This window comes from Lepidochelys olivacea (assembly GCF_965140295.1).
Source record: "Lepidochelys olivacea isolate rLepOli2 genome assembly, chromosome: 19".
NCBI lineage: Eukaryota > Metazoa > Chordata > Testudines > Cheloniidae > Lepidochelys > Lepidochelys olivacea.
This window is the reverse complement of record NC_140429.1, coordinates 10,304,690-10,328,640: the sequence shown is the minus strand read 5'-3', so window position 1 is coordinate 10,328,640 and position 23,951 is coordinate 10,304,690. Positions and strand designations below refer to the sequence as shown.

General features: G+C 46.6%; 2 protein-coding genes across 2 annotated transcripts; one reads left to right on the top strand and one right to left on the bottom strand.

The window, feature by feature from the left end:
• Positions 1-1,657: 1,657 nt before the first annotated feature.
• On the top strand, positions 1,658-10,848 carry GPN2 (GPN-loop GTPase 2). Its single transcript, XM_084652311.1, has 6 exons — positions 1,658-1,805; positions 3,229-3,664; positions 5,623-5,779; positions 6,907-7,067; positions 9,309-9,439; positions 9,982-10,848. The coding sequence occupies exons 2-6, from the start codon at positions 3,251-3,253 to the stop codon at positions 10,052-10,054; spliced, it is 936 nt and encodes a 311-aa protein (XP_084508437.1). The 5' UTR covers positions 1,658-1,805; positions 3,229-3,250; the 3' UTR covers positions 10,055-10,848.
• Positions 10,849-15,003: 4,155 nt separating this feature from the next.
• On the bottom strand, positions 15,004-23,921 carry LOC311533146 (T-box transcription factor T-A-like; the record flags this gene model as incomplete). Its single annotated transcript, XM_084652309.1, has 8 exons — positions 15,004-15,737; positions 16,780-16,894; positions 17,930-18,109; positions 18,867-18,928; positions 19,324-19,385; positions 20,820-20,954; positions 21,502-21,766; positions 23,737-23,921. The coding sequence occupies 8 exons, from the start codon at positions 23,919-23,921 to the stop codon at positions 15,491-15,493; spliced, it is 1,251 nt and encodes a 416-aa protein (XP_084508435.1). The 3' UTR covers positions 15,004-15,490.
• Positions 23,922-23,951: the final 30 nt, after the last annotated feature.

Here is a 23,951-nt window from a genome sequence, read left to right as displayed (position 1 = left end):
TGAGGCTGGCCTTAAGGCTGTGGGTGCATGATTGTTAATGGTGTTCATAGAATATCAGGGTTGGAAGGGACCTCAGGAGGTCATCTAGTCCAACCCCCTGCTCAAAGCAGGACCAATCCCCAATTAAATCATCCCAGCCAGGGCTTTGTCAAGCCTGACCTTAAAAACTTCTAAGGAAGGAGATTCTACCACCTCCTTAGGTAACGCATTCCAGTGTTTCACCACCCTCCTAGTGAAAAAGTTTTTCCTAATAGCCAACCTAAACCTCCCCTACTGCAACTTGAGACTATTACTCCTTGTCCTGTCCTCTTCTGCCACTGAGAATAGTCTAGAACCATCCTCTCTGGAACCACCTCTCAGGTAGTTGAAAGCAGCTATCAAATCCACCCCCTCATTCTTCTGCAGCCTAAACAATCCCAGTTCCCTCAGCCTCTCCTCATAAGTCATGTGTTCCAGACCCCTAATCATTTTTGTTGCCCTTCGCTGGACTCTCTCCAATTTATCCACATCCTTCTTGTAGTGTGGGGCCCAAAACTGGACACAGTACTCCAGATGAGGCCTCACCAATGTCGAATAGAGGGGAACGATCACGTCCCTCGATCTGCTCGCTATGCCCCTACTTATACATCCCAAAATGCCATTGGCCTTCTTGGCAACAAGGGCACACTGCTGACTCATATCCAGCTTCTCGTCCACTGTCACCCCAGGTCCTTTTCCACAGAACTGCTGCCTAGCCATTCGGTCCCTAGTCTGTAGCGGTGCATTGGATTCTTCCGTCCTAAGTGCAGGACCCTGCACTTATCCTTATTGAACCTCATCAGATTTCTTTTGGCCCAATCCTCCAATTTGTCTAGGTCCCTCTGTATCCTATCCCTCCCCTCCAGCGTATCTACCACTCCTCCCAGTTTAGTATCATCCGCAAATTTGCTGAGAGTGCAATCCACACCATCCTCTAGATGATTTATGAAGATATTGAACAAAACCGGCCCCAGGACCGACCCTTGGGGCACTCCACTTGATACCGGCTGCCAACTAGACATGGAGCCATTGATCACTACCCGTTGAGCCTGACAATCTAGCCAGCTTTCTACCCACCTTATAGTGCATTCATCCAGCCCATACTTCCTTAACTTGCTGACAAGAATACTGTGGGAGACCGTGTCAAAAGCTTTGCTAAAGTCAGGATACAATACATCCACTGCTTTCCCTTCATCCACAGAACCAGTAATCTCGTCATAGAAGGCGATTAGATTAGTCAGGCATGACCTTCCCTTGGTGAATCCATGCAAGTGGGCTGCCTCTGCCTTAATGTTAAATTAATTAGCTCAGAACGAGAGCTGTGGGCGGGGAATGGAGCTCCCCCGCCCCCCTCCCGCAGCATTCAGTGTCCTGGATAAATAATTTTCGGGGGTCTCTGCCTTGCAGGTGAGCCATGGCCAGGCCTGGAAGCTAATCAACAGCGAAACCAGTGCAGTGCTCGAGCAGCGTCCGAGCAGGCTGCCTGTCACCCCCAAGGCTGTAGGGGGCGCTCTGCTGTGCTAGCTCCTACGGCGCCATTGCCTTTGGGCTTTCCCGCCCTGCTTCCTTTTCCTGCCTTGCCGCCAGGGGGCGCCAATCTCCTAACTCAGCCCTGCCCGGCGGGGGCAGCGCCTCATGAATATTCATCAGCTTAGTACAACGAGGACGTAGCGGGCTCCCGGAACCTTCCCGCTCGCTCCCGCCCCGCCCGCCGGACCCGAGCAGCTGGGACACGCGCCGGAAGCGGCGCGACGGGCAGGAGCGGGGCCCTCGGCGGAGCCGCGGAGGTGAGGCTGCTCGCGGGGCGTCGCCCGCCCGGGGGCGGAGGCCGCGCTGCCCCCGCTCCCCGCCGGCCCCCCAGCGCCTGAGGGGCGGGCCGCTCCCCCGGGACGGGCCCCGGCCCCTCAGCGACCCCCAGCCCCGCTGACGGGCGCTGCACCCCCCAATCCCAGAGAGACCCCCCCCCGAGCCTCACTCAGCCCCCAGAGCCCGCGGTCGCAGGGTGTCTCACGTGAATCACGCGTGCGGGGCTTTGTCGTTCCCGGTGTAAACGGCAGCAGTCCGCGGGGATCGGTAGCTTAGTGAGCTCGGCGTGTGATCGTGTCCTAGGTGCACAGGAGAAAGGGTGACTTGTCTGTTTCAAACGCATGAACGTTTACTTGGCCAGGGGTTATGAGACACCACCCCCCCCCCCCACACACACACACACAGTCTCTCTCACGCTTTTTTCAGGCTGTTTTAGGAACTGGCTTTAACCCTGTTGGACCCCTGGGCGCCTGCTCCGTTCGACCCTCCGTCCCCCTGCCCAGCCTTCCCCAGACCCTCCTCCTCTCTCTAAGCTTCTCCAGATCTCCTAGGCATCTGCTAATATCCCTCACTCTCTGCCCCCAGTGGTCTAACCTCCCTCAGGTTCCCTCCCCAAACCTCCCTTACCCCATCTGCTCCTCCCGACCACCACCCTAGCATCTCATCCCTCTCCGTTATCCCTCAGGCCACCTCCCCAGCCATGCTCCCATCAGTGACCCCACAAAGCTGAGCCTGGCAGTGAGGAGGTGTTACAGGCTCCAGGGCCTTAAATAAATGTGCTTCCTATTGTTTCTAAGCTCTCTGCCCAGGGATTTTTCTCTTGGGTTTGATATTAATATTTTTACTAGCTTGAGAACCCGTTACAATGACTTGACTTTGTGTCCCAAAATGAGACTGACCACTGAATTATAACGTCAACCAAAAGCCATCTTCATCCAGTGGAAAATAAAATCCTCTGACTATCCAGGTGCAGGAATCCCTGTCGGATAGTAAAGGTAACCGTAATGGGTGTGTCTGAAAGTAACAGTCCTAGACAGGCTGAAAGAACTTCAAAGGCACTCAACATCTTGTCAGCAAGAATCTGAATCCGCTTCCCTTAGCGGCGTAGCCCTTTATATCGTGGTTATTTTCTGCAGCTGGTTTGGGCCAGTGGACAGACTGAGATATTGCCTACTCCACTGCCTGGAAGGGACTGGAGACTGTCCAGACAGGAAGGATAAAATGAGGCTTACTCTCCTGTCTTAGCATGGTCCCTCCATCTTGCTCAGGAGGTGAAAGGGGGGTGTTACGTGATAGGCCCCCCTAGGTCTGAGAATTACTTGGCAACTTCAGTTTTCAATGCATAATATTCCTATAAACACGAATAAAGAGCACTGTCTTAACCTTTTCCTTTTCTCTTTCTAGGAGGAGAAGGAAATGAGCTGACATGTCAGAAAACCATGTGTCTTGCCTGGCCTTTGGCCAGGCAGTGATTGGGCCACCTGGCTCGGGGAAGACCACTTACTGCTTTGGCATGCAGGAATTCATGTCCAGGATTGGACGGAAGGTGGCTGTGGTGAATCTGGACCCAGCCAATGAAGGGACTCCTTATCAGTGTGCTGTGGACATCTCAGAGCTTATCACCCTGGCTGATGTGATGGATAATCTGAAACTGGGCCCCAATGGTGGTTTGATCTATTGCATGGAGTACCTGGAAGCCAACTTTGACTGGCTGCAGGAAAAGCTGGCTAAACTCAAGGGTCATTACTTTTTGTTTGACTGCCCAGGGCAAGTAGAACTCTGCACCCACCATGGCGCGTTGAAAAATGTCTTTGCACAGTTAGCTAAGCGGACCTTCAGGGTATGTTTTGGGTTTTATGTATAGTAATAAGATGGTTCAGCACCCGTAGCTCTCGCATGTTTGCTGAACTACGTTTAAAAGTGTTACGTCTTGCAGACAGGCCTTATGAATCTGTGGAGTGTATGTAATAATATGCTCTTGCTGTGTATTGGTCCATTCAACCAAGTATATAAAAGCACTTTACAAAGGTAGGAAAGTATTTTGTGGGGAATGAGGCACAAAGAGGACTTGCCCAAGGCTACCCAGCAAGTCAAAAGAATAGAATCCAGGGCTCTTCCTTTGCTCTACTCCTAGTGTCTTTCTACAAAGTTTTCACATTTTAACCCAGTGAACGTTGTAGCTTGGGATAGGGAGGAATGTTTGTATGCCAGAGTACTCTGGACCTGAAGGATTCTATCCCAAGAAATTCAAATGATCTTTCAAGATGTGTAACCCAGATCTCATTCAGTTAAAAATTATGGGGCAAATTATATTTTAATGTGCTTGATGCAAACATTTATTTTAATGCAACATTCTTGTACGTTGAAACACACAAGCCAGCAAATGCACAAGTGAAGGTTTCCATAATAAAACTGTCTTGCTTACATTACATATATCTCATACTTTGGATTACTGGCTAGACCATTAATGTATAACCGGTATACTGGACAATCAAGGAGGGTAAGGTAATTTTACTTTCTGAGTAACAGCCATGTTAGTCTGTATTCGCAAAAAGAAAAGGAGTACTTATGGCACCTTAGAGACTAACCAATTTATTTGAGCATAAACTTTCGTGAGCTACAGCTCACTTCATTGGATGCATCTGATGAAGTGAGCTGTAGCTCACGAAAGCTTATGCTCAAATAAATTGGTTAGTCTTTAAGGTGCCACAAGTACTCCTTTTCTTTTTGCGTAATTTTACTTGAGAATCTTATTTAGAATCTTAACTTTTGCATTTGTGTGTGTGTTCGAATAAACATGGTGGTGCATTCACATAGTTCTTTGCATCTAATTTTTATCCTTTCTGAAAAAAGAAAAATCACTATAGAGTTGTATAGATGAGTTCTTATGCACGTCTGTAAGCTTCAGTACACTATAGATACAGGAAAAAATCTATCTGTTGACACAATTGAACTCTGTAATATGGAGTTATACATTTGTGCAATTTCATAGTATGACAGGTAGTAACGGAACTAAAATCCTAAACCAGTCTGTTTCATATCTATGAAAAATAATTAATCAAATTGTTTATAAATTTATTAATTCTTTCACAAACCACACTGCGACTGTTCGTCCTAGAGAAGTTGGATGTTATAAAATTACTCTGTTATTGAGTTATTTTGGGGTGAATACTTGTATGGGAAAGGTGGAAAAATTGTATACAGTCCAGTAATTCAAAACTGGTTTTAACGTGGACTTCCATCGCCTTTGGGCTGAGACCAAGCATGGAAAGTTTCATCCCGAAAGGAAAGAAATTCCAAGCAAGTGAATAGAGGGGGCTGAAGTGGAAGAAGAGTTGCAACTTTAACAATCTCTCTTGTTGTTGGTGAAAGTTTGGCATGTCTGTAACCTTTTTTCATCCATTGATACCAAAGTACTTTATAAAAGTGCGTCAGTATCATTATCCCCATTGTACAGATGAGGAAACTGAGTCATAGCAAAGTGATTTTCACAAGGTCATTCAGCAAATCAGTGATAAAGGTGGGAAAACAATCCAGGTCTCCCGACTCTTTGTTTGGTCAATATCCTATACAGTGGATCATGCTTAGTGGTCAGAGGTATACAAATAAGTATATCAAACATCTAGGGAGAAGTTGGCTGATGGTTTTTTTTCTGATTAGAACCACATGAGTCTGGAGGGCTGGATGCCTTTATCTTTCTCCTGTGTCACAGATTTGCCTTAGTGACTTCTGCATATTTGCATAGGCAGATTCTGCCCTGCCTCTGATTTTGCACTATTTCTCGTTTCCATTTGGCAGTTGGCTGCAGTTCATTTGGTGGATTCCCACTACTGCACAGACCCTGGAAAGTTCATCTCGGTTCTCTGCACCTCCCTCTCAACCATGCTGCATGTGGAATTGCCCCACGTCAACGTCCTCTCTAAGATGGACCTGATAGAACAGTATGGCAAGCTGGGTAAGAGCCTTTGGGAAGGAGGCCTGCGTGGAAGGAAAATGAGTGGACCCTGCAAAGGAGCAGAGGGTAGAAGGGAAGTGCTGTGGAGCTGACTCTTATCAGAGAGAAACTAACCTCCTGATAATCGGCAACTTGGGGATGATGGACAGGAAAAGTATATAACATCTCCCAGAGTTCTTGGTGAAATATTCTGGACTGTGCAGTTAGCTGTGTGCATGAGTACTCTCGTAAGCGCTTTGAAAGCCATTCAGTAAGAAAAAGGAGATCCTGAAGTGGCCACAGGGTCCACTGGTAGCACCGTAGACCTGTCTGTTCGTTCTTTTGCCTTTTCTGTTCCAGCTAATCATCAACCTCCTCTCTCTGACATTTCACACAGCCTCGCCACTCTTGGGGCCAAATTCAGTAAGTCTCAGGTGGTATAGCTTGCACCTTTAACATATATTTTAAACCAACTTAAACTCAGTGGGCGAAATTCAGGGGTGATGTGTAAGGTGGGGGTGTTAGTTGTACATTGGTGGGTTGGTGCGAATCTGAAGGAGTCCCTGTTTCAGTAACGTATTTGCTGAGGAATCTGGAAGTAGTTGCACCTGCCACCGTTCTAGATGTGATTTGATTCACCTGCTCTCCCCTCTCCAGCCCCTGCCATGTGGAACAGCCTCACTCCATCTCTCCACCTCTCTAAATCTCCTCTGAAGATGTATCTTCTCGCTTGTCTTCACATCTCATTCCTTCCCTGCTTCTTGTCACTCTGTATTTGACTCTAAAAGCAGATGGGACATAGTCTGTGTGAGACGCTACACGAAATAGTCGTCTTGTACCTGTTGGGGAAACTCTCAGCTCTGGAGCCTCTTGTGCTAATGGGATTGCTGGGGAGCTGTCTGACTCACCCCTCTATGGGGAGACTCACTGTTCACTGGGCTTTGTTGCATATTCTCATTTGATGGTAGGATGGCATTGGAGCCTTTGAAGAGGGAGCTTGCCCTGCTAGCTACACAGAGGAGTTAATGTTGTCACAGAGCATGTTCAGAGGGCAAAGAAAGGGGTGGGCCAGGACCCCCCCACCTCCAAACCCATAGGAAAAATGCAGGTCCTGGTCCTGAAGCTGCTTTTCTTGTCTTTCCTTGCAGCCTTCAACCTGGATTATTACACCGAGGTTCTAGATCTCTCTTATCTGGTAGACCATTTAGCCACCGATCCGTTCTTCAAGAACTACCGTCGCCTCAATGAGAAGTTGGTGGAGGTGATTGAGGACTACAGCCTGGTATCCTTTGTTCCACTCAACGTCCAGGTAACCCAGCTTGAGGTGTGGGTGGGTTGGAAATGACAAGGAATGTTTTGCACGTAGCTTTCTGATTCATTAACTGCCTAGAGTAAGTTTGTGGGCTTCTAAAGGGAGCTCCGTTCTCCCAATGAGCACCTGACAATGAAATCTTGTCACCTCCCATGTTATTTTTTTTCCAGACTTCAGCTGTGTCAAGTAGAACTGTAATTTCACAGCTTGATTTCTGTAGCCTTGAATAAGCATACTTATATTAAAAAAAACCAAAAACCCTGTATTACCCATGCGGTATTAAGTCCAAGTTTTCTTAGTGCCTTTGATAATGGTCTAGAAGTGGGCTTTGGGAGACTAATGAAACTCAAATGGTACTAAACGTGGAGAAATTGCAAACTCTGGTCAGGACAGAGAAATACAGAAGGGAGGTACAGAGAGTGAAAACTTGAGCAGAAAATAACAAATGAGTCTCCTTCTAGAAAAATACAGCTAATATATCAGGGTGGGGAGGGAATCCAAAATATGAGATACTCAGTAGTATGGAGAAAGCAAGGAGGCTATAATATTGAGAGAGACACGGTGGCAAGAATGGAGAGAAAATCAGGCCTGAATTTATAAATGCCATGTAGCAGCAAAAGTAAAGCTAATGCAGTTTAGGGATGCATAGGCATTGCATCATGGAGCAGGGAATTAAGGATCCCCACTCTACACAGTTGTCTTATAACTGTATGTGGAGTTCTGCATTCATTGCTGGGCACTGTCAACTGAAATATGCCGATAAATTTGCAGCAAGAGAAGAGCAACAAAAATAAGCTGACAGGCAGAATAATGTTAGAAGGAAGGATTAAAAGGAGTTAATATATACTAGTAATGTATACTAGAGTTGTGTAAGTGACTATAGGGGAAGATACAAATATTTGAATGGAGCAGGAGGGAGAAGAATTATTTATATAGCACTTCACCTGTTGAAGCACTGTGCTGGCATTGGTATCACCCGGCACCACTTATAGGTTAAGTTTGTAAGTATCAGTATCCCTGTTTTATGGACAGATTAGGAAATTGAAGCATCAAGGGCCTGATCCAACTTTCATTGAAGCCAATAGAAAAACTCCTATTGACTTCTTTGGGCATAGTATTGGACCTGGGGAAGTAACTTGCCAAAGGCCACGCAGCAAGTCAGTGGCAAAGCCCAGTTTGCATCTCGGGACCTCCTGACTCTCAGTCCTGCACTCATTCCTCCAGATCACGCTACTTTGCCGCAAAACCCTCTGACAGTGGGGTGTGGAATGCTGTGGAGGATGCTTCCTGTGACACTGGTGGAAGCCTCACTACCTGGACTTTTAAAACTAGACTGAACAAATCCCTAATTATAGAGAATAATTTTGTACTGGAAGGGAGACAGTTCTTCAGGTCCCAATATTGGCACACCTTTTTTTCCCTTCTGATGTCTACGATACAGCATGTTACTTTCTTTAAAGTGTTTTCCGCACATTAATCCTCCTACACACTCTGTGATGTAGGTCAGGGTAAGTGTCGTTCACCTCGTTTTAGAGATAGGGATGCTGTGGCAAAGTTAGGTTACTTGCACAGGAGGGAGTCATTATTAGAGTTCTGACTGTAATTTGGGACTTGCTGACATATAGTGCCCTGTGCTAGCCACTAAACCACTTCCTGTAGATCACTGAATTTCTTCAGGGGAAATGGAAATTTTATTTCAAGAGTAGGCTGCAGAGCATCCTCAATGTAGGTTCAGAGCAACTGCCTTATTTAGACCAGGTTGTCTTAAAAGATGGCCAAGTCCATCCATTATATTGTAAGCCCTTTGCTACAGAGATCTGTCGGTTATGTTTTTCCTTGGGCATTTTGGCTGTTATATGAGTAGAACCAGTACCCAATGGCTGGAATTCTGCGCCCTCGAGTGAAAGAATACACAATATAGCTGCTGCAGTTTTCCCCCATCTCTCTCTCTCTTCTCCCCCATGACCCCCCCCTTCCCCCCCCCAAAAAAAAAGCCCTGAACCTTACATTCGCTGATGTTGGGAGCTGCACACACACTCATTTCTTCATAAGGAAGAAATCACTTTCCAGGGAGAATTGTGAGGCATTCCCTTTCCTCTACCCAGGCTGAGCGTGCGGCTGTGGGATGGCACCCATCCCTGCTAGTTGTTCAGACTGCTTGACTGTTTTTTCTTCTTAATGCTTCTGTTAAAGCTGCTGCTTCTCATTTTCACCCCCACTGTGTGTCACTCTTCCCAGGACAAGGAGAGTATGCGACGGGTGATGCAGGCAGTGGACAAAGCCAATGGCTACTCCTTCGGAGACTTGGAGCAGAGAAGCCTTGAAGCCCTGATGTCTGCAGCAGTGGGAGCTGATTTCCACTTCACATCGTATCCTTTGGCTGCGCTTCTCTCCTGTGTGGAGTCTTGAACTCAGATTTATGGCTCTAGGGATTTCATATAGGCCTGTTATCTCAAGGTCTGAATTCAGGCCATGTTATTAGTACCTTTTATCTGATGCTGTTTAATGGCATGTGTACAATGAGTTGTTAGGTCTCAACTCAGATCCTATTGGACAAGGGTCCACATCAAACCCACCACAACCACATTTGGCACTAATTGGGATCTTAATTGGGGGGGTGTCATTGACTGTATCTCTGTAATTCGTGATCACTGGGCTTGTTCCTTCCACAGAGCGTAATTAATCATTTGAATTAATGCCACTTTGTTTGGAGCTTGTTTGGACCAGCAAGAACTACAAATGCATTTGAATATTGCATCATCTTACCAATGCTACTAGTTCCCATGTTAGCTTTCAGGCTAATGTTGAAGTCTATTCTCGGATGAGAAGGTTAGAGCTCCTTTGTCTCATAGGGTGCTTTGAACCCCAGCCCTTCTTGCTGCCTTGTTTTCCTTGATTCCTGGATGATCAGCACACTTGCAGTCCAGGAGAAGTATGTGCAGCCTCAGGAGAAAACAGTGGAACAGGAAGCAATGGAAATATAGTGCTCCTGTATCTTTCAGCAGGCTTGTAGTGGAAGGAGCTCCCTTCCTGTTTTAAGTGTGTCCCACCTCTTCCAATCAGGAGCATGAGGGGCCCTCTGTGTAGTGTGACTTGGACCTGGTACTTCCTGGGCAGAAGTCCAGCTGTTAAGCTCCCTCTTTGTATGAATGCAGTCCTGCATCTGGATCCTGCTGCATATGAGCTATGTTTTTCTGGGTGACAATGAGATCAGGACCTCCATAGCTGAGTGCAGGGCAAATTCAAGATCTCCTTACAAGAACAAGAGAGAATTTTCACCTGATCTAGGACATCAGCAGCAGCAGAAGAAAACAACTTCTCTGTAGAGCAGACAAGATGTAGGAGCCCACTATTGCCAAGTCTCATCCCTCACCACCATGACCAAGGCCACGTCTCAAGTGAAAGACAAATCAGCATTTACTGCAGTGAATGGAGCTCCTTCTTGTGGAATGAGTTCTCCATGTATTGAATGGGACCTCTGTGCATCCTCACAGTGAGGAGTATCCACTCCTTAGAGAGCCAGCCACCTGTCCATTCATCCCTGGGAGGGAGGAGAGGTGTGAGTTTTGTTGTTTGTTTTTTTTTAATCATCAGCTCTTTCTTAACAAAAATACTTCTCCACCCCTTAGTTTCACCCTGTACTTTTGAGTTTGCTGTGAACTCCCCTGAAGTGGAGAAAATGCAACAGTGCTGCAAAGCATGGGGGACAAGACGAGCCATGAATAGGTTCCTTATTGCAGATGCGGCCACACGTTTCTATTAAAAGCACTCTATTCTCTGTGGTTTCCTTCTGTGACCTACCTGGAAGCAGGACAAGTATCTGCTTGGGATGGGGTGGAGGAAAGGAGGTCACTTCTTGTGCACTCTGTTCCAGTGGACAAATTTTGTCTCTCTGCCCTGCATGACAAAACCCTGCCAATGTCCTGTTGTGAGCTCCTGAAAGCTTTGCCCAAACTGTACTAACAGGAGTGTTCATAGGCTTATGACTGGGGAAGAGCCTGTGTGGTTCAGCAGAAGAATGTCGCTGGCTCCGCAAAGGTTGTAGCAAACCATAGAAGTTAGGTCTTTCTTTGTCTCTACTAGGTCCTTTACTGTAACCTTCCTTTGCTATATCCCTCCACCTTTGTGGGATTGTTTTCTACAATTGATTGTCCAGTGCTTTACCCACTTGAGTTTTAAACATCCCAAGCAACGGTGTGCCCACTACTTCCCTGGGGGAACCATGAGTAATTCTGCTCCTACTTGCTGTAGAGACAGTTATCAGGCTAGTTAACTGCTGGTAGAGACAGTCAGTTATCAGGCTAGTTAACTGCTGGTGTGAACGCACCTATCTCTGCTAGAATGGCATCTAATGATCTGAGTCTGCCCTGAAGGAGGCTGCTTGAGACAGGTACATGTTGTGTTTTTTAAACTGATCATGCCTGGCAATTAGCTTGTAATGTTCAAAGCCATTTACAAATGGATTAATCCAAAGAGCACCCCGGTGAGGCTCCGATTAAGTTGTTACAGTTTCATAATGTTTTACAGATGGCAAAACTGAGACACTGAAAGGTTAAGAGACTTAATCAAAACTTCAGCAGCAGAGCTGACATTTTAATGGTCAGCAGTTCTTGGCTCCCAGTCCTGTGCTCAGGCCAAGTTTTCCATCCCTTTTCAACTGAAATATTGTAAAGAATAATCTAGTTGCTTCATGCTGTAGAACTTAGCAGGAGAGTTTCCCTCTCTTCCCCTGTACCCTCCCCTGGGCAAACAAAAGAATTGTAGGCTAACAGCTGGTAGGAATATAAGCGTGGGTGGTACTAAAGACTCATGGTAGAAGAATGAGATCTGCATTTTCCTACATCTCACGGTATTGTGGCTGGGGCTCAGAGTAGGAAACTTTCTACTCTGTTGCTTGTTGGTGACGGAATGGGGATGCACGTGACACATACATAGGGTTGGGTTGCCTCATATCAGTCATGTCATGAAGACCACTCTGGAGTTTAGAATTGAAAAAACAAAGTTCTGTCTGCTCTGCATGTTCAAAGTTTTTGGGGCACTTTTTAGAAGAGTAGGGTCTTGCCTGCATTGTTAAGCAGTGGGTGTTGTCTGCTGGTGGTATTCTCTGCCACAGTGGTAACTACATTGCAGTGATTATGCATATAGATTGAAGTGCCATCTCATCATGTATTTAGATTGAAACTCCCTCCTTGACTCACCCTGTTGCATGTTGGTACTGTAGTCCACATGGGACATAAACTTACCTGCTCTTCTGTTAGCCATACTGTCGCTTGAGTGTGTGTTTGGAATGTATTCAATCTTAAATGTGAATTTTATGACTCAGAGAAATGTGGTGCTTTAAGAGGGCATTTTTAGGTCAAATTCGATAGAAATGTTTCTATTGGTCTTCAATTTTATATGTTGTTTGGCTTTTTTTAATTTCCAAGGTAGAAGTAATTTTTTTAAAATTCACCTGTAGTGTTTGCCATTGGAGCAGTATGCTAGTGCAGAAGAATTGAGAGTCCCTTTTCTTTTTCCAGGCAGAGAGAAATGCAAAAAAACAAACAATATCAGTAGTGAAAAGTAAATGTTCAGAGTTCCAGCATTAAGGTGTTCTTAGTAATAGGTCAAGAAATCCATTTCTAAGTCCCATCTAAATTTTAACCTTTTCAGCTTCTCTAATTAGAAGACCTCTTGATAGCTGGAAGTATCTTTCTTTATTATTTTACTTTCTCTCCGTTCTGGCTAATGGTAGAAGTTGCTCTCTGTGCTATCTTGTCACTTAGGAACCTTAAAACCAAGTGTAATGTTGAAATTCTCTCCCTGCCCTTGGAGGGTTTAGGACCCAGGGAGGTGGGGGAGATGGAAGGAGCATAACCAGATGAAAGCAATGTCTCACTTGGGTATTAGAATTTCCTCATTATGCGAACCCACAGAGATCATAGAGGAGAGAAGATAGCAATTGCCTGATCAGCAAACACAAGGCAGCAGACCACCACGTATGGTAACAGACCCCTACGAAAGTAATAACGAGGCCTCTCCTGTTCGTGAACTAGGTGAGTCAGACGGAGTAATTAAATTGTACCTCTCTATGAATTATTGCTGCTTAGGCATAGCTGTAAGTGTTGATATTACAACTGGATGGACGTAATGGGATGATTGCTCCAGTGGAAAAACCCGCAGGGAAATGTTGCTGTTTCCACCTCTCAGTGCAAGTCTTACCTGTTGGACACTCAGGCCCCAGTGTACCTGCTGATACCCACATGTTAGACAGACTCAACATGGGTGAAGAAGAAAAATGAAATGCAGGGGGACCAATTCCATTCCTGTTGATAACTCTTTCTGCTAAGTGCCCTTGAAAGTGAGCTGGAACTGGAGAGCCTTAAATCTGAGGTGGTAGAAAAGTTGCTGATATAAGTGAGTTTGCACCCACTGAATTATACAGCCGATTATACAGGATGTATAATCTGGGAGTTCCCCGAAGCAGGGAAGGGTTATGTTTTGGATCATGTCTCTAGTTAACAAAGACATCATGTGGGGTAAAGGACAGTAGTTATTTCTGAAATGTGAGTTAAATGCAGGGCAAGCTTATGTGGCTCTGAAAGTCTCATTTTATGGAGCAGGAACTCTACAGAGCTGATCTATCAGCAGGACTCCCCAGCTCCCAATTGTAAGTCACTGCTTGTATCAGATGCAGCAAATTCCTTCTGGTCTTCCCTCTTTCCCGCAACCTCGCATTGCCACATACCTCCAAGTTAGATATTTGTCGACAAATGACTCCGGCTAACCTTCTGCTGACACCTATGTGTGAAATAGCCTCACTCCTGGAACACCCAAGAGCCAAAGCCTCATTCCCACTTCCCTGATTCATTTTCATTTAGGAGGGATCACCAAAGCGGAGCTGGGCTGGGTATGTTTACAAGTTAGCTATTTTAGAGAGCTTTCAATCTTGAAATGTTCCAGTGACCTGAAGTGAGAATCTGGAATCCAGCTGGGATTTTTAATCCATTCTCCAGGAAGTGATTAAATACACTGACGGTTTTTCTTTTTTTTAAATTTTTTATTTTTTTTTATTATAATATTTGTTGGATGACATCTCACTGAAGCACAGTGTGTTCTCTCTCTTCCCTTTTCCTAAGGGGCATAGTAAAGTTTGACCCACGCTAAAATGGTGAATAGTATTTCTTACTATTAATGAATATATATTTTTATTCCAGTCACTTTATTACCTGTAGCTCTGGGTCTTTGACCGTAGGGGAAGAGGCAGGGAGTGGAGGGTGAAGTGAGTACAGAGGCACAGGATCACACTGACTAGAGGTGGCAAAGCCCTGTTGATTCATGGAGCTTATGATCCCCCAATAAGGAGAGGACCGAGTCCCCTGGATGAACTCTTAAGCATTCTAAGCACTGCATTTTATGACATATTGTTTTGTTGGGTGTTTGGTTGTGTGCCCCCCTCTCTCCGGGTTGGTTTTCCAGTAGGATCTGGGAAGGATTTGAATAACAGGCTCATACACACATTTTGAGGAGCTTTGAGAGCAGAGGTAGTGGAATCTGTAGAGGAAGGGGCTGTAATGATCGGTCACAATAGGCCAATGGCTTATTATGTGTGTGGATGAGTCTCTCTATTAAAGTTTGAGGTTTGCCCTATAGTTAGTCTTAGTAGAGGGTTTGCCAAACTTCTGGGAACACATGCGGTCGGCTGCTTAATTTGGAGGAAGCACAGTCTTGGTATCTGAGATCAACTTCCATAAGGGAGGAGCAGGAAGATGGTAAATTGAGAGCGTGATTTCTTACAGCCAGGATGCCTTATTCCAAAAATTTATACCTGCTCCAAACCCCCTTATCAGCACTTAAATCTGTAAGAACTCTTGGAGGGTTTCAATCTTCAGCAAAAGGCAAACAACACTTAGCTTTCAGAAAGGTTTATTTACAAGTGAAGTTCTATAAATAATACACAGCTTTTCAAGATCTTGGCCCATACATTTGAAGATCTTATTTCCTTTATTTGGGTCTCCTATGTGCAAGTGATAACATGCTGACTGGCTGGACGTTTGTTATGCTGGGACATGCGCTCTACAAGACAGCATTCATTTGCTCCACCATCCTGAGAGTCGGACAGGTTGCATCTTTCTTCTTAGCTTTACCCCCATAGTTTGGAAAGCTAAATCTCTCCTTGGAGATATGCCCTAGTGCTGCTGAGCACAGATTACCACCTGTATCATCCTCTGGTTGCTCTATAAGAGTCTGTCTTCCATCTTATGCCACAGCCTTTAAACAGTGGAGGTTCTTAGACATGTTCTCATCTTGTAGGACTATGCAATCAGCTATGTTCTGTGAGAGTAGAGAGGTTCACACCATTGTGCAGCTGCCCCTTTCTTTGCCCTCTGCCAGCTTCTTTCCAGTTGTTTTTGCAGACGGAAGAGGGCAGCTTCTCAGTGTCAGTAAGTCTGAGTGACTGTTGCCCAAGTGGATGCTAGACGGGGGATAGCGGAGTCACACTGACCATCACTCGAGGGCACCTCTGCCAGAGCATTGTTGTAGACTGGGGATGTGGAGGGGGCTGATATAGCAGAGGCCAAGCTGCTATAAGAGACCGAAGATCCTCTCAGGAACTGGGGGTTGGAGCTGGACTGAGGAGCAGGACTGATAGAGTTGCTGGTGACGGACCACAGGCTGGGATATTGACTGTAAGGTGAAAAGAGAGTTACCATCATGGCTTATCTCACTCACTTCCAGTAGTGCAGCTGGTCTTTCCTCTCCTTGGCGTCCTTATTCTGATACACTCCTCCATGCTCAAAGTCATTCAGCTGTGAGGAAACGGGATGAGACTAAGGCTTATGAATGCACTTACAGCCCATCTGTAACTGCACCACAGTCTTAGCAGGAGACTGGTTAAAATTTGCAATGTGGGCAGAACATAACTGTGTTGTAACTAGGTCATGTAACCCCTCTGGAGACATGCCCAAGGCTTATGGCATAAATATAATGTGGGTAGGGTCCCTCTGCGCTACACATTTTCACTAGGCCCTTGATGAGGTAGCTCTTGTAGAGGAGACAAGCCCCCTTCAGGGTGAGGGGTGCCCCTCCTGCAAAACTCCCTCCTCACATCTTTGGCAGGGGAGAGTAGGGAGCTTCACCTCCTGCCTTTGTCCTTCCCTACAAAGCAAATTCTAGGTGGGGAGAAAAAAATTGTACCTCTTTAGCAACAGGCTAAGAGTTTAGCTTGCAGCCTACCTGCTGTCTTGATTCTCCATTCACCTGGTGTTCACTCCCCTAAATGCTGCGCAAATCTACCCCTGCAGACACAGCTGTGCTTGATTTACACCCTCAATTTCTGCATTGCTGCCCCCTCTACCTGCACCGCTCCATGCTACTCCAGTCGTGAGCCCTCTTACACCTATCAGTAAACCTCAGCCGATATCTCCTGAGTACCTGCTTTCCTCAGTCATTGCCATCCCCTGGGCACTGCCAAAGCTCCTCTGCTCTGAGCTGTCAGGCTCATTCTAACCCTAAACATATAGAGAGGACAATGTGCTCAGTGTCCTGATGCAGGTAAAGTTCAGCTAAGGACTAAACTGAGACACCATGTTCCCTCTCCATGTGGTTAAAATCAGGGTGTGAAACCAGCTACCACTGGACATTAACCCCACTTAGCTTCCTTAATTCTTTAGTCTAGGAATAAAAGCGCTCTCCCTCTTTGAAGAAAGGATCCAAGTCTGTGCCATACCTTGTGGTAGAAGAAGTGCCGGGTAGAACCCCCATAGAGCTGGAGAGACTCCGGCCAGGCCAGCTGTCAGGGGCAGGCACCATGGAGAGGCCCGTGGAGTTATCTACATAATTAGCTAAAGCAAAAATAGATTATTTGGACGTAGAGCAAATGGTGACACACAATAATAAAGAAAGGAAGGATCGCCTGGTGCAGTGGTTCTCAAACTTTTGTATTGGTGACTCCTTTCACGCAGCAAGCCTATGAATGCGACCCCCCCCACTCACCCCCATAAATTAAAAACACTTTTTAATTTAACACTATTATAAATGCTGAAGGCAAAGTGGGGTTTGGGGGTAGAAGCTGACAGCTCGCAAACCCCCACATAATAACCTAGTGACCCTCTGAGGAGTCACAACCCCCATTTTAAGAACCCCTGGACTAGTGATTAGAGCAGTAGCCTGGGAATCGGGAGACTTGGGTTAAATTCCCTGCTCTGCCACAGACTTCCTGTGAGACCTTTGGCAAGTCACTTAGCCTCTCTGTACCTCAGTTCCCCATTTGTGCTCAAATGCTACAGTAATAGATGCCAGATCAGTACCACAGACTGAGATTAAATGAGATTTTTGTCCACGCCCTTTACAAATGCTATATAGAAAGACTTCCCCCAATACTGAAATCCAGCTGTCTCTGGGTGGAGCATAGAAGTGATTGTCAAGTAGCGGCCCGATTCTGTTTTGCATTGTTTGGCAGCAAGCTCTAGTTGTGCACCCGCACTGGACAGGACTCCATGCAGCAGGCCCCCCCTTACCCAGAGAGGAGCAGGCCTGGGTGCTCACTCTCACCGGTGGAGATGGGCCTTTCTACCCTGAGGGTATCTAAGGGTGAAGGCAGCTGTGGTGATGCCTCTGCTGGGCAATGAGGGTCTGATTTCCAGCGGGTGCTAAGCACCCACAACTCCAGCTGAAGTCAGTTAGAGCTGTTGCGGCTCAGCACCTCTGAAAAGCCACCCCTAAGGGAACAATTTAATAATGTGCTCCATCTGTTTAAAGGACAATTCTCTTTCCCCTGCCCCGCTCTCTGCATTGAGTCCTGCAGTTAACTTCATAGGCAGCCCAAGTCTTGGGCCAGTCCAGAGTAGGGAAGATGAATGTGGTTGGGGTGTCCTTACTCGGTGAGGCGTTGATCTGGCTGTATGGGTTCGGATAAGGGGAGGCCCTCTGGTTCCGCAGGCTGGAGTGTGTCTCGCAGTATGAGCTGTGGCCAGACGAGAGGCCAGGACTGCCTGAGAACGCAGACTGGGCAGGAGAGGAACAAAAAGAGCTGGTGCCTGGCAGAAACCAACCCCCAACTGCGAAAGGAAAACAGTCAAAGGTAACTCAAGGCTCTTTAGGCAGCTAGCATCCCTGTCAGAGATCTGTCCAAAGGCATGGCACAGAGCTGGGCTGGAAACGAGCAATATCAGAAATACAAAACCATGGAAACAAGGGGCGCATTTGCAGAAGTTCCTAAGTCATGTAGTAGCCAGAGTCTAATTGGTTTTCAATTGGACTTGGGAGCCGAGGTCACTTCGCTGCTTTTGAAAATGCTACCCATAGTCTCTAGAATGTCCAGAAACGACGCTGGCGGTATTTTAAATGGTGGTCTCTAACTTTTAGGCTTGTTGCAAGAGACGGACACCAAATCAGATACCTGTTATAGGTCAGCATTGGGAATCGGAGCCTGAGAGAATTTCACATCTCAACAATGCGAGGTCCTGTTGGCTCCATTTGGAGATCATACAAACCATGGACTTTTCATCCCCCACCTGAACCGGTTTCCAGTGCAGCAGTGAGGGGCTAAGGAACCTGAGACTCCAGTTTGAAAGTGTTGTAAATGCTGGTAGGGTCTGGTCCTGTGAATGTCCTGAGCACTCACTGACTCCAGGGGGAGTTGAGGCACTCAGGCCCTGCTCCTCAAAGGTTTTTAGACCCCTAACATCTATTGAAATGAGTTAGGAATCTAAATACCCTTGGGGGGATCTAGGCCTCAGTGCTCTTCAGGATTGGGCCTTTTGTGTGTTCATGTCCTAGTGTCCTAGAGATCAGTCAGAAAAGAGGAAGTCTCACGCTGTGAATAGCCAGACTGATGAGCTTCGTTGCTGGGGTCCAGAACGTCTTTGGACTCGCACCTACATGGAGAATATAGAGAGGGAATAAAGTCTCCAGTTAACCAATGTCAGGCATTCATTAAATAGAGTTCATTTACAGGATCCCTTTAAGCAGTGCCATACAGCCAGTTGCCATCCTGACTCCCAGCTGCTTTAGGGGGAGCAGAGTGGTTAGAGCGGGGAAGTGAGGTGGGATCTCTGGGCTCTGCCACTGAGGTACTGATGTGGTTTTGAGTGAGTTTTTTTCCTGGGCTTCAGTTTTCCTATCTGTAAAATGGAGACAGTTGCTCACAAGGGTGTTGTGAAGATTAATTCATTCCCTTTTATAAACACTTAGATGAAAGGAGCGCAAGAGGGGCAAAGCACTGCTAATGATTCATGCAAGCTGACCTCAGTCTCCCTCAGCCACCACTCACCTCTCCTTGGCATCCAGGAAGGCTTTTGCAAAGGGATTATGTTTAATTTTCAAGGCAGTGATCTGAAATGACAGAAGACGGTTGCAGTTCAGCTTTTTTAAATATAAACCTTCAGCCACTCCTGACCCTTCTTCATGTCTCCAACACCCCTCCCCACCCCGCCAAATCTTACTCTGGCACACTGGTATCATCAAATTGCAATTAACTCTGACATTAAGCAAGTTACAATGGCTCTACATTTGTATAACAATAGAATTTGGCCCTTTTGTTGTTTCTATGTTGGATCATATCAAGGTGCTTCTCATGAATTCCTAAAATCCACTTGTCTTCACTCCTTGGAAGCATGAAATGGGAATCATTCTAACTTTCCTCCCTTTTATTTACATGTTCGTTGTAGGATTGCTCATGAGTGGTACATGCCTGCTAGTGGTTTTTATTTTTTAATAAGCACTTGTCTAACAGCTTCTCATATTGAAGCTGTTAACAAAATAGTGTCGTCATCCCCCCCGCCGTCCCCTCACCCCGAGATTCAGAGCTGTTCTGTTTTCTACAAGTGGCGATGCTGAAACGCATAGAGGAGGGGACTTGCCAAGTGTCAGAGCCAGGATTAGAACTCTCAGGTTTCTTGCCCCAGGCTCTACCTTAGACAACACTTCCTCACTAGCCATTTTAAACTAAGAACGGAAGAGAAGCAGCATTTTTTCCCCAGGGAAGGCAGAGCAGGGTATTGCATTAAGAGCCAAATTCCACCCAGCCTTACATCCCAGGGAATACCATTGAAATCAGGGCTGGATTTGGCTCTAATTCTTATGTGGACTTCAGCTGTTAGTCTTTAAGGTGCCACAAGTACTCCTTTTCTTTCAGAGATACAGAAGTTGTTTCCAGAGCTGGCTTTCACGAGCAGAGACCTAAAGTTCCTTTGTTTCCAGCAGCGTCCAGGCCTAGGGTTAGCACTTCACTTTCCCCGATCTCCTAGGTGTGAGGGATTGTTCTCTGTTCTGCAGGCTTGACCCTGTTGCCATGGCTGTCAGTGCGAACGCTCCCGTTGGCTTGGGGAGCAGCGCGTAAGCGTAAGAGACAAACAGAAGTTTGATTTCTCCCAGGCCCTGCTCTGTGAATCAAGTCTCTGCATGGTGGGGGGAGAGGCTTTATGATATACACACCATAAAGGGAAGTGGATTCCAAGTGACATACAGTGTATTGGATCTGCCCAAGGGAGGAGGGCATGCCCTTGGAGACAGGTGATGGTGGGAACAGAACGGGGACATTGAAATGAAACAGTTCATTGTTCTGGAAAGTATTGGAAGGGTTCCAGTTGGATACGTTCTTCACTTTGTCTTGAAATGTTGTGCTGTTAAAAAGCTGCCTCGTTCCATCTCAGAGGTGGAACAGTTGCAGGGGAAGTGGTCCACATGCCTCTGATCTACAGTGCTGTGCCTTTCACAATAAAACCCCCTAGCGCACTCTTATCTGCAGGAAATAATTATTCGACTTACCTCCTCGTTCTGATAGGCAGTGACGGCAATAAACTGGGTCTCCGGGAAAGCAAAGCTGCTGATTGCTTTCTGAGGCCCCCCGACCTTCACGATGTGGACGCGGGGCTCATACTTGTGGAGGGAGTTCAGCATGATCTGAGGGACAGAACAAACACACTAAACAGTGGCCTTCAGGCTCAGCTTCATCATCTGAGGACCTGATCTTTCAGTGTGCCAGAAAAGCAGTCAGTATGCAGGCCAGAGACATGCATCCCATGCCTGCAGTATCTCCTTCACTCTGTCCTGCAGGTGCATGGATAATGTAATATGATAGGGCCTGGTGTAACCACATGGCTATTTGCTCGATAAGTTTTCTCTAATCTAGGCTCCTGCACTGTGCTCAGTGAGCTTTTTGAGTATGTATTTGCTCAGGACAAACTAGTGGCATCTTTGGGCCACTAACTGAAATCCAGCTTGTCCACTGGAAGCCCTAGAGAATGACTGCACAAGCGAATGCTGCTGCTTCAATAGTTTCCATGGGATAAGGGAAATAGAAACTTAACTTGCTGTCTTGGGCAAGTATCTTAGAGCTCTCCAGAGGGCTGTAAGATACTTGCTGTCTTGGGCAAGTATCTTAGAGCTCTCCAGAGGGCTGTAAGATTGGCTATCCCCTCACCCTACTGTGAGCCCCTTCCAGAGTTACCTGCCCCCCTCCATTCATCTTGTTGGAGAGCTTGACTTTGCTGAAGGTGACGGTGGCTTTCATCCAGTGAGCCCCAAAATTGGGGGATTTGGGATGGATGTAGACGCAGCTCGGGCTCTGGGGCTCAGGCTTGCCGCTAGGAATCCACTCCCCGTTGACATACTTCCAGCGGTTCCCATCTGCAGCCACAAAGTCCAGGAGGATAGAGTACATGGAATTGGGGTCCAGGCCCGAGATGCCGACCTTCAGCACTGGGAACATTCTCCTACGCAGGGGATAGGAGGAGGAGATGTTTAGTTGTTTGATTCACCTTTATTGGCTGCTTTGCTCCTCTCAGCTGTCATTGCAAACCCACTTCTGCCACAGGTTTAATTACAGCGCTGGTCTCTCTCCTGCCACCTTAACAAGTGTATTTCTTAACCCTTCACCTGTATCACAGAACTTCTCCCCACAGTGGCATTTCAGGTTTCAGAGTAGCAGCCGTGTTAGTCTGTATTCGCAAAAAGAAAAGGAGGACTTGTGGCACCCCAGAGACCAACCAATCCACTTGAGCATAAGCTTTCGTGAGCTACAAAGTGAGCTGTAGCCCACGAAAGCTTATGCTCAAATAAACTGGCCAGTCTCCAAGGTGCCACAAGTCCTCCTTTTCTTTCTCCTTACAATGTGTATGATAATCAAGTTGGGCCATTTCCAGCACAAATGCAGGTTTTTCTCACCCCCCCCGTACCCCCCCCCACACAAACCCACTCACCTGCTGCCCCCACTCCACTCTCCTGCTGGTAATAGCTTATCTAAAGTGACCACTCTCCTTACAATGCGTATGATAATCAAGATGGGCCATTTCCAGCACAAATCCAGGGTTTAACAAGAATGTCTGAGGGGGCGGGGGTAGAAAAAAACAAGGGGAAATAGGTTACCTTGCATAATGACTTAGCCACTCCCAGTCTCTATTCAAGCCTAAGTTAATTGTATCCAATTTGCAAATGAATTCCAATTCAACAGTTTCTCGCTGGAGTCTGGATTTGAAGTTTTTTTGTTGTAATATCGCAACTTTCATGTCTGTAATCGCGTGACCAGAGAGATTGAAGTGTTCTCCAACTGGTTTATGAATGTTATTCTTTTCTTTTTGCGAATACAGACTAACACGGCTGTTACTCTGAAACCTGTCATTGTAAGGAGAGTGATCACTTTAGATAAGCTATTACCAGCAGGAGAGTGGAGTGGGGGGAGGTATTTTTTTTCATGCTTCGTGTGTATAAAAAGATCTTCTACACTTTCCACAGTATGCATCCCATGAAGTGAGCTGTAGCTCACGAAAGCTTATGCTCAAATAAATTGGTTAGTCTCTAAGGTGCCACAAGTCCTCCTTTTCTTTTTGCGAATACAGACTAACACGGCTGTTAAACCTTCCTGGTAACTGCTAGTTTCAGAGTAAGTAGGGGCAGTACCTTCGTTTTCATTTTAATATAAACTGATCTGTTTGCCATCAGTTTTCTTCCTTTTCAAACCAAACAGACTAGTCTCTCCCATTCCCGTAACTGGGAGGGGAAACTACTGACCATTTTTAATTCACCTCCCATCAGATCAAAGTGATCAGCCTGTTACCGTTTTCCTTGATCATTCTTGGATGGTGGGGCCGGGGGGAACACCCCAGTTTGTAAATTCTGAGTCCTCGCCACCTGCCTACATAACTGTCCCAGCAACGGAATCTATCAGAGCCATCTTCTCTGCAGCAGCTCTCGGTCTCCGTATCGCTCAGGTGAAATTCATCCTTGTGCAGAGGGCCAGCACAAAGACTCTGTGCTATTTACAGCCCAGGTAAAGCAAAGCCCCTGATGGGGAATTTGTACGAATCAGACAAATGTAGCTATGCAATTCCGCTAAAACCCTACGGATTCAAAATAAGGGTGCTTCCTAGACCTTGGCCCCTACCCCCAATGGTGGGGGGGGGAGAGGCCTCCCCTCCCAGCCCCCCATGTCTGGTGATCATGCCACAAGGAGCTCAGAGCCAGAAAACAACCAGTGGCACCTTCCTGGAGACAAGAGCAGCGTAAAGGGGGGCTAGGAAGAGAACAGGGTCCTGGTGGATCAGTTGGGTAAATGTATGTATCTGGTGCCTGGAGGCACTGGTGATGGGCATCTTAAAGATACTTAAGGGAGGTAGATAGAGGGGTGGAAGGAGAGGCTACCTCCAGACAGCTCAGAGGAGGGGTAGAGAGAATTCTTTGCACTCACCGGCCAGTTTTGGTGACTATCATCTCATTGGTGAGCTCCTTAAAGTTCATCCACAGCTCTTTCTCCTCCAGCACCACCTTGATCTCCCTCTCCGAGACATCCTCTTTCTCAGGGCCCATTTCCAACTCACTCTCCACCGCACTGAAGACATGGTCCAGCCACTGGTGGCTGGGGACCGAGCTCATGGTGTCTGGCTTCCTCTCTGCCTCCCTCTG

What these genes read in the sequence shown, in the direction of transcription:
- GPN2 (XM_084652311.1), top strand. Translation starts at nt 3,251, where the DNA reads ATGTCAGAAAACCATGTGTCTTGCCTGGCCTTTGGCCAGGCAGTGATT. An exon ending in TAGCTAAGCGGACCTTCAGG is followed by an intron (nt 3,665 to 5,622) that starts GTATGTTTTGGG and finishes TCCATTTGGCAG; the next exon opens with TTGGCTGCAGTTCATTTGGT. An exon ending in TTGTTCCACTCAACGTCCAG is followed by an intron (nt 7,068 to 9,308) that starts GTAACCCAGCTT and finishes CACTCTTCCCAG; the next exon opens with GACAAGGAGAGTATGCGACG.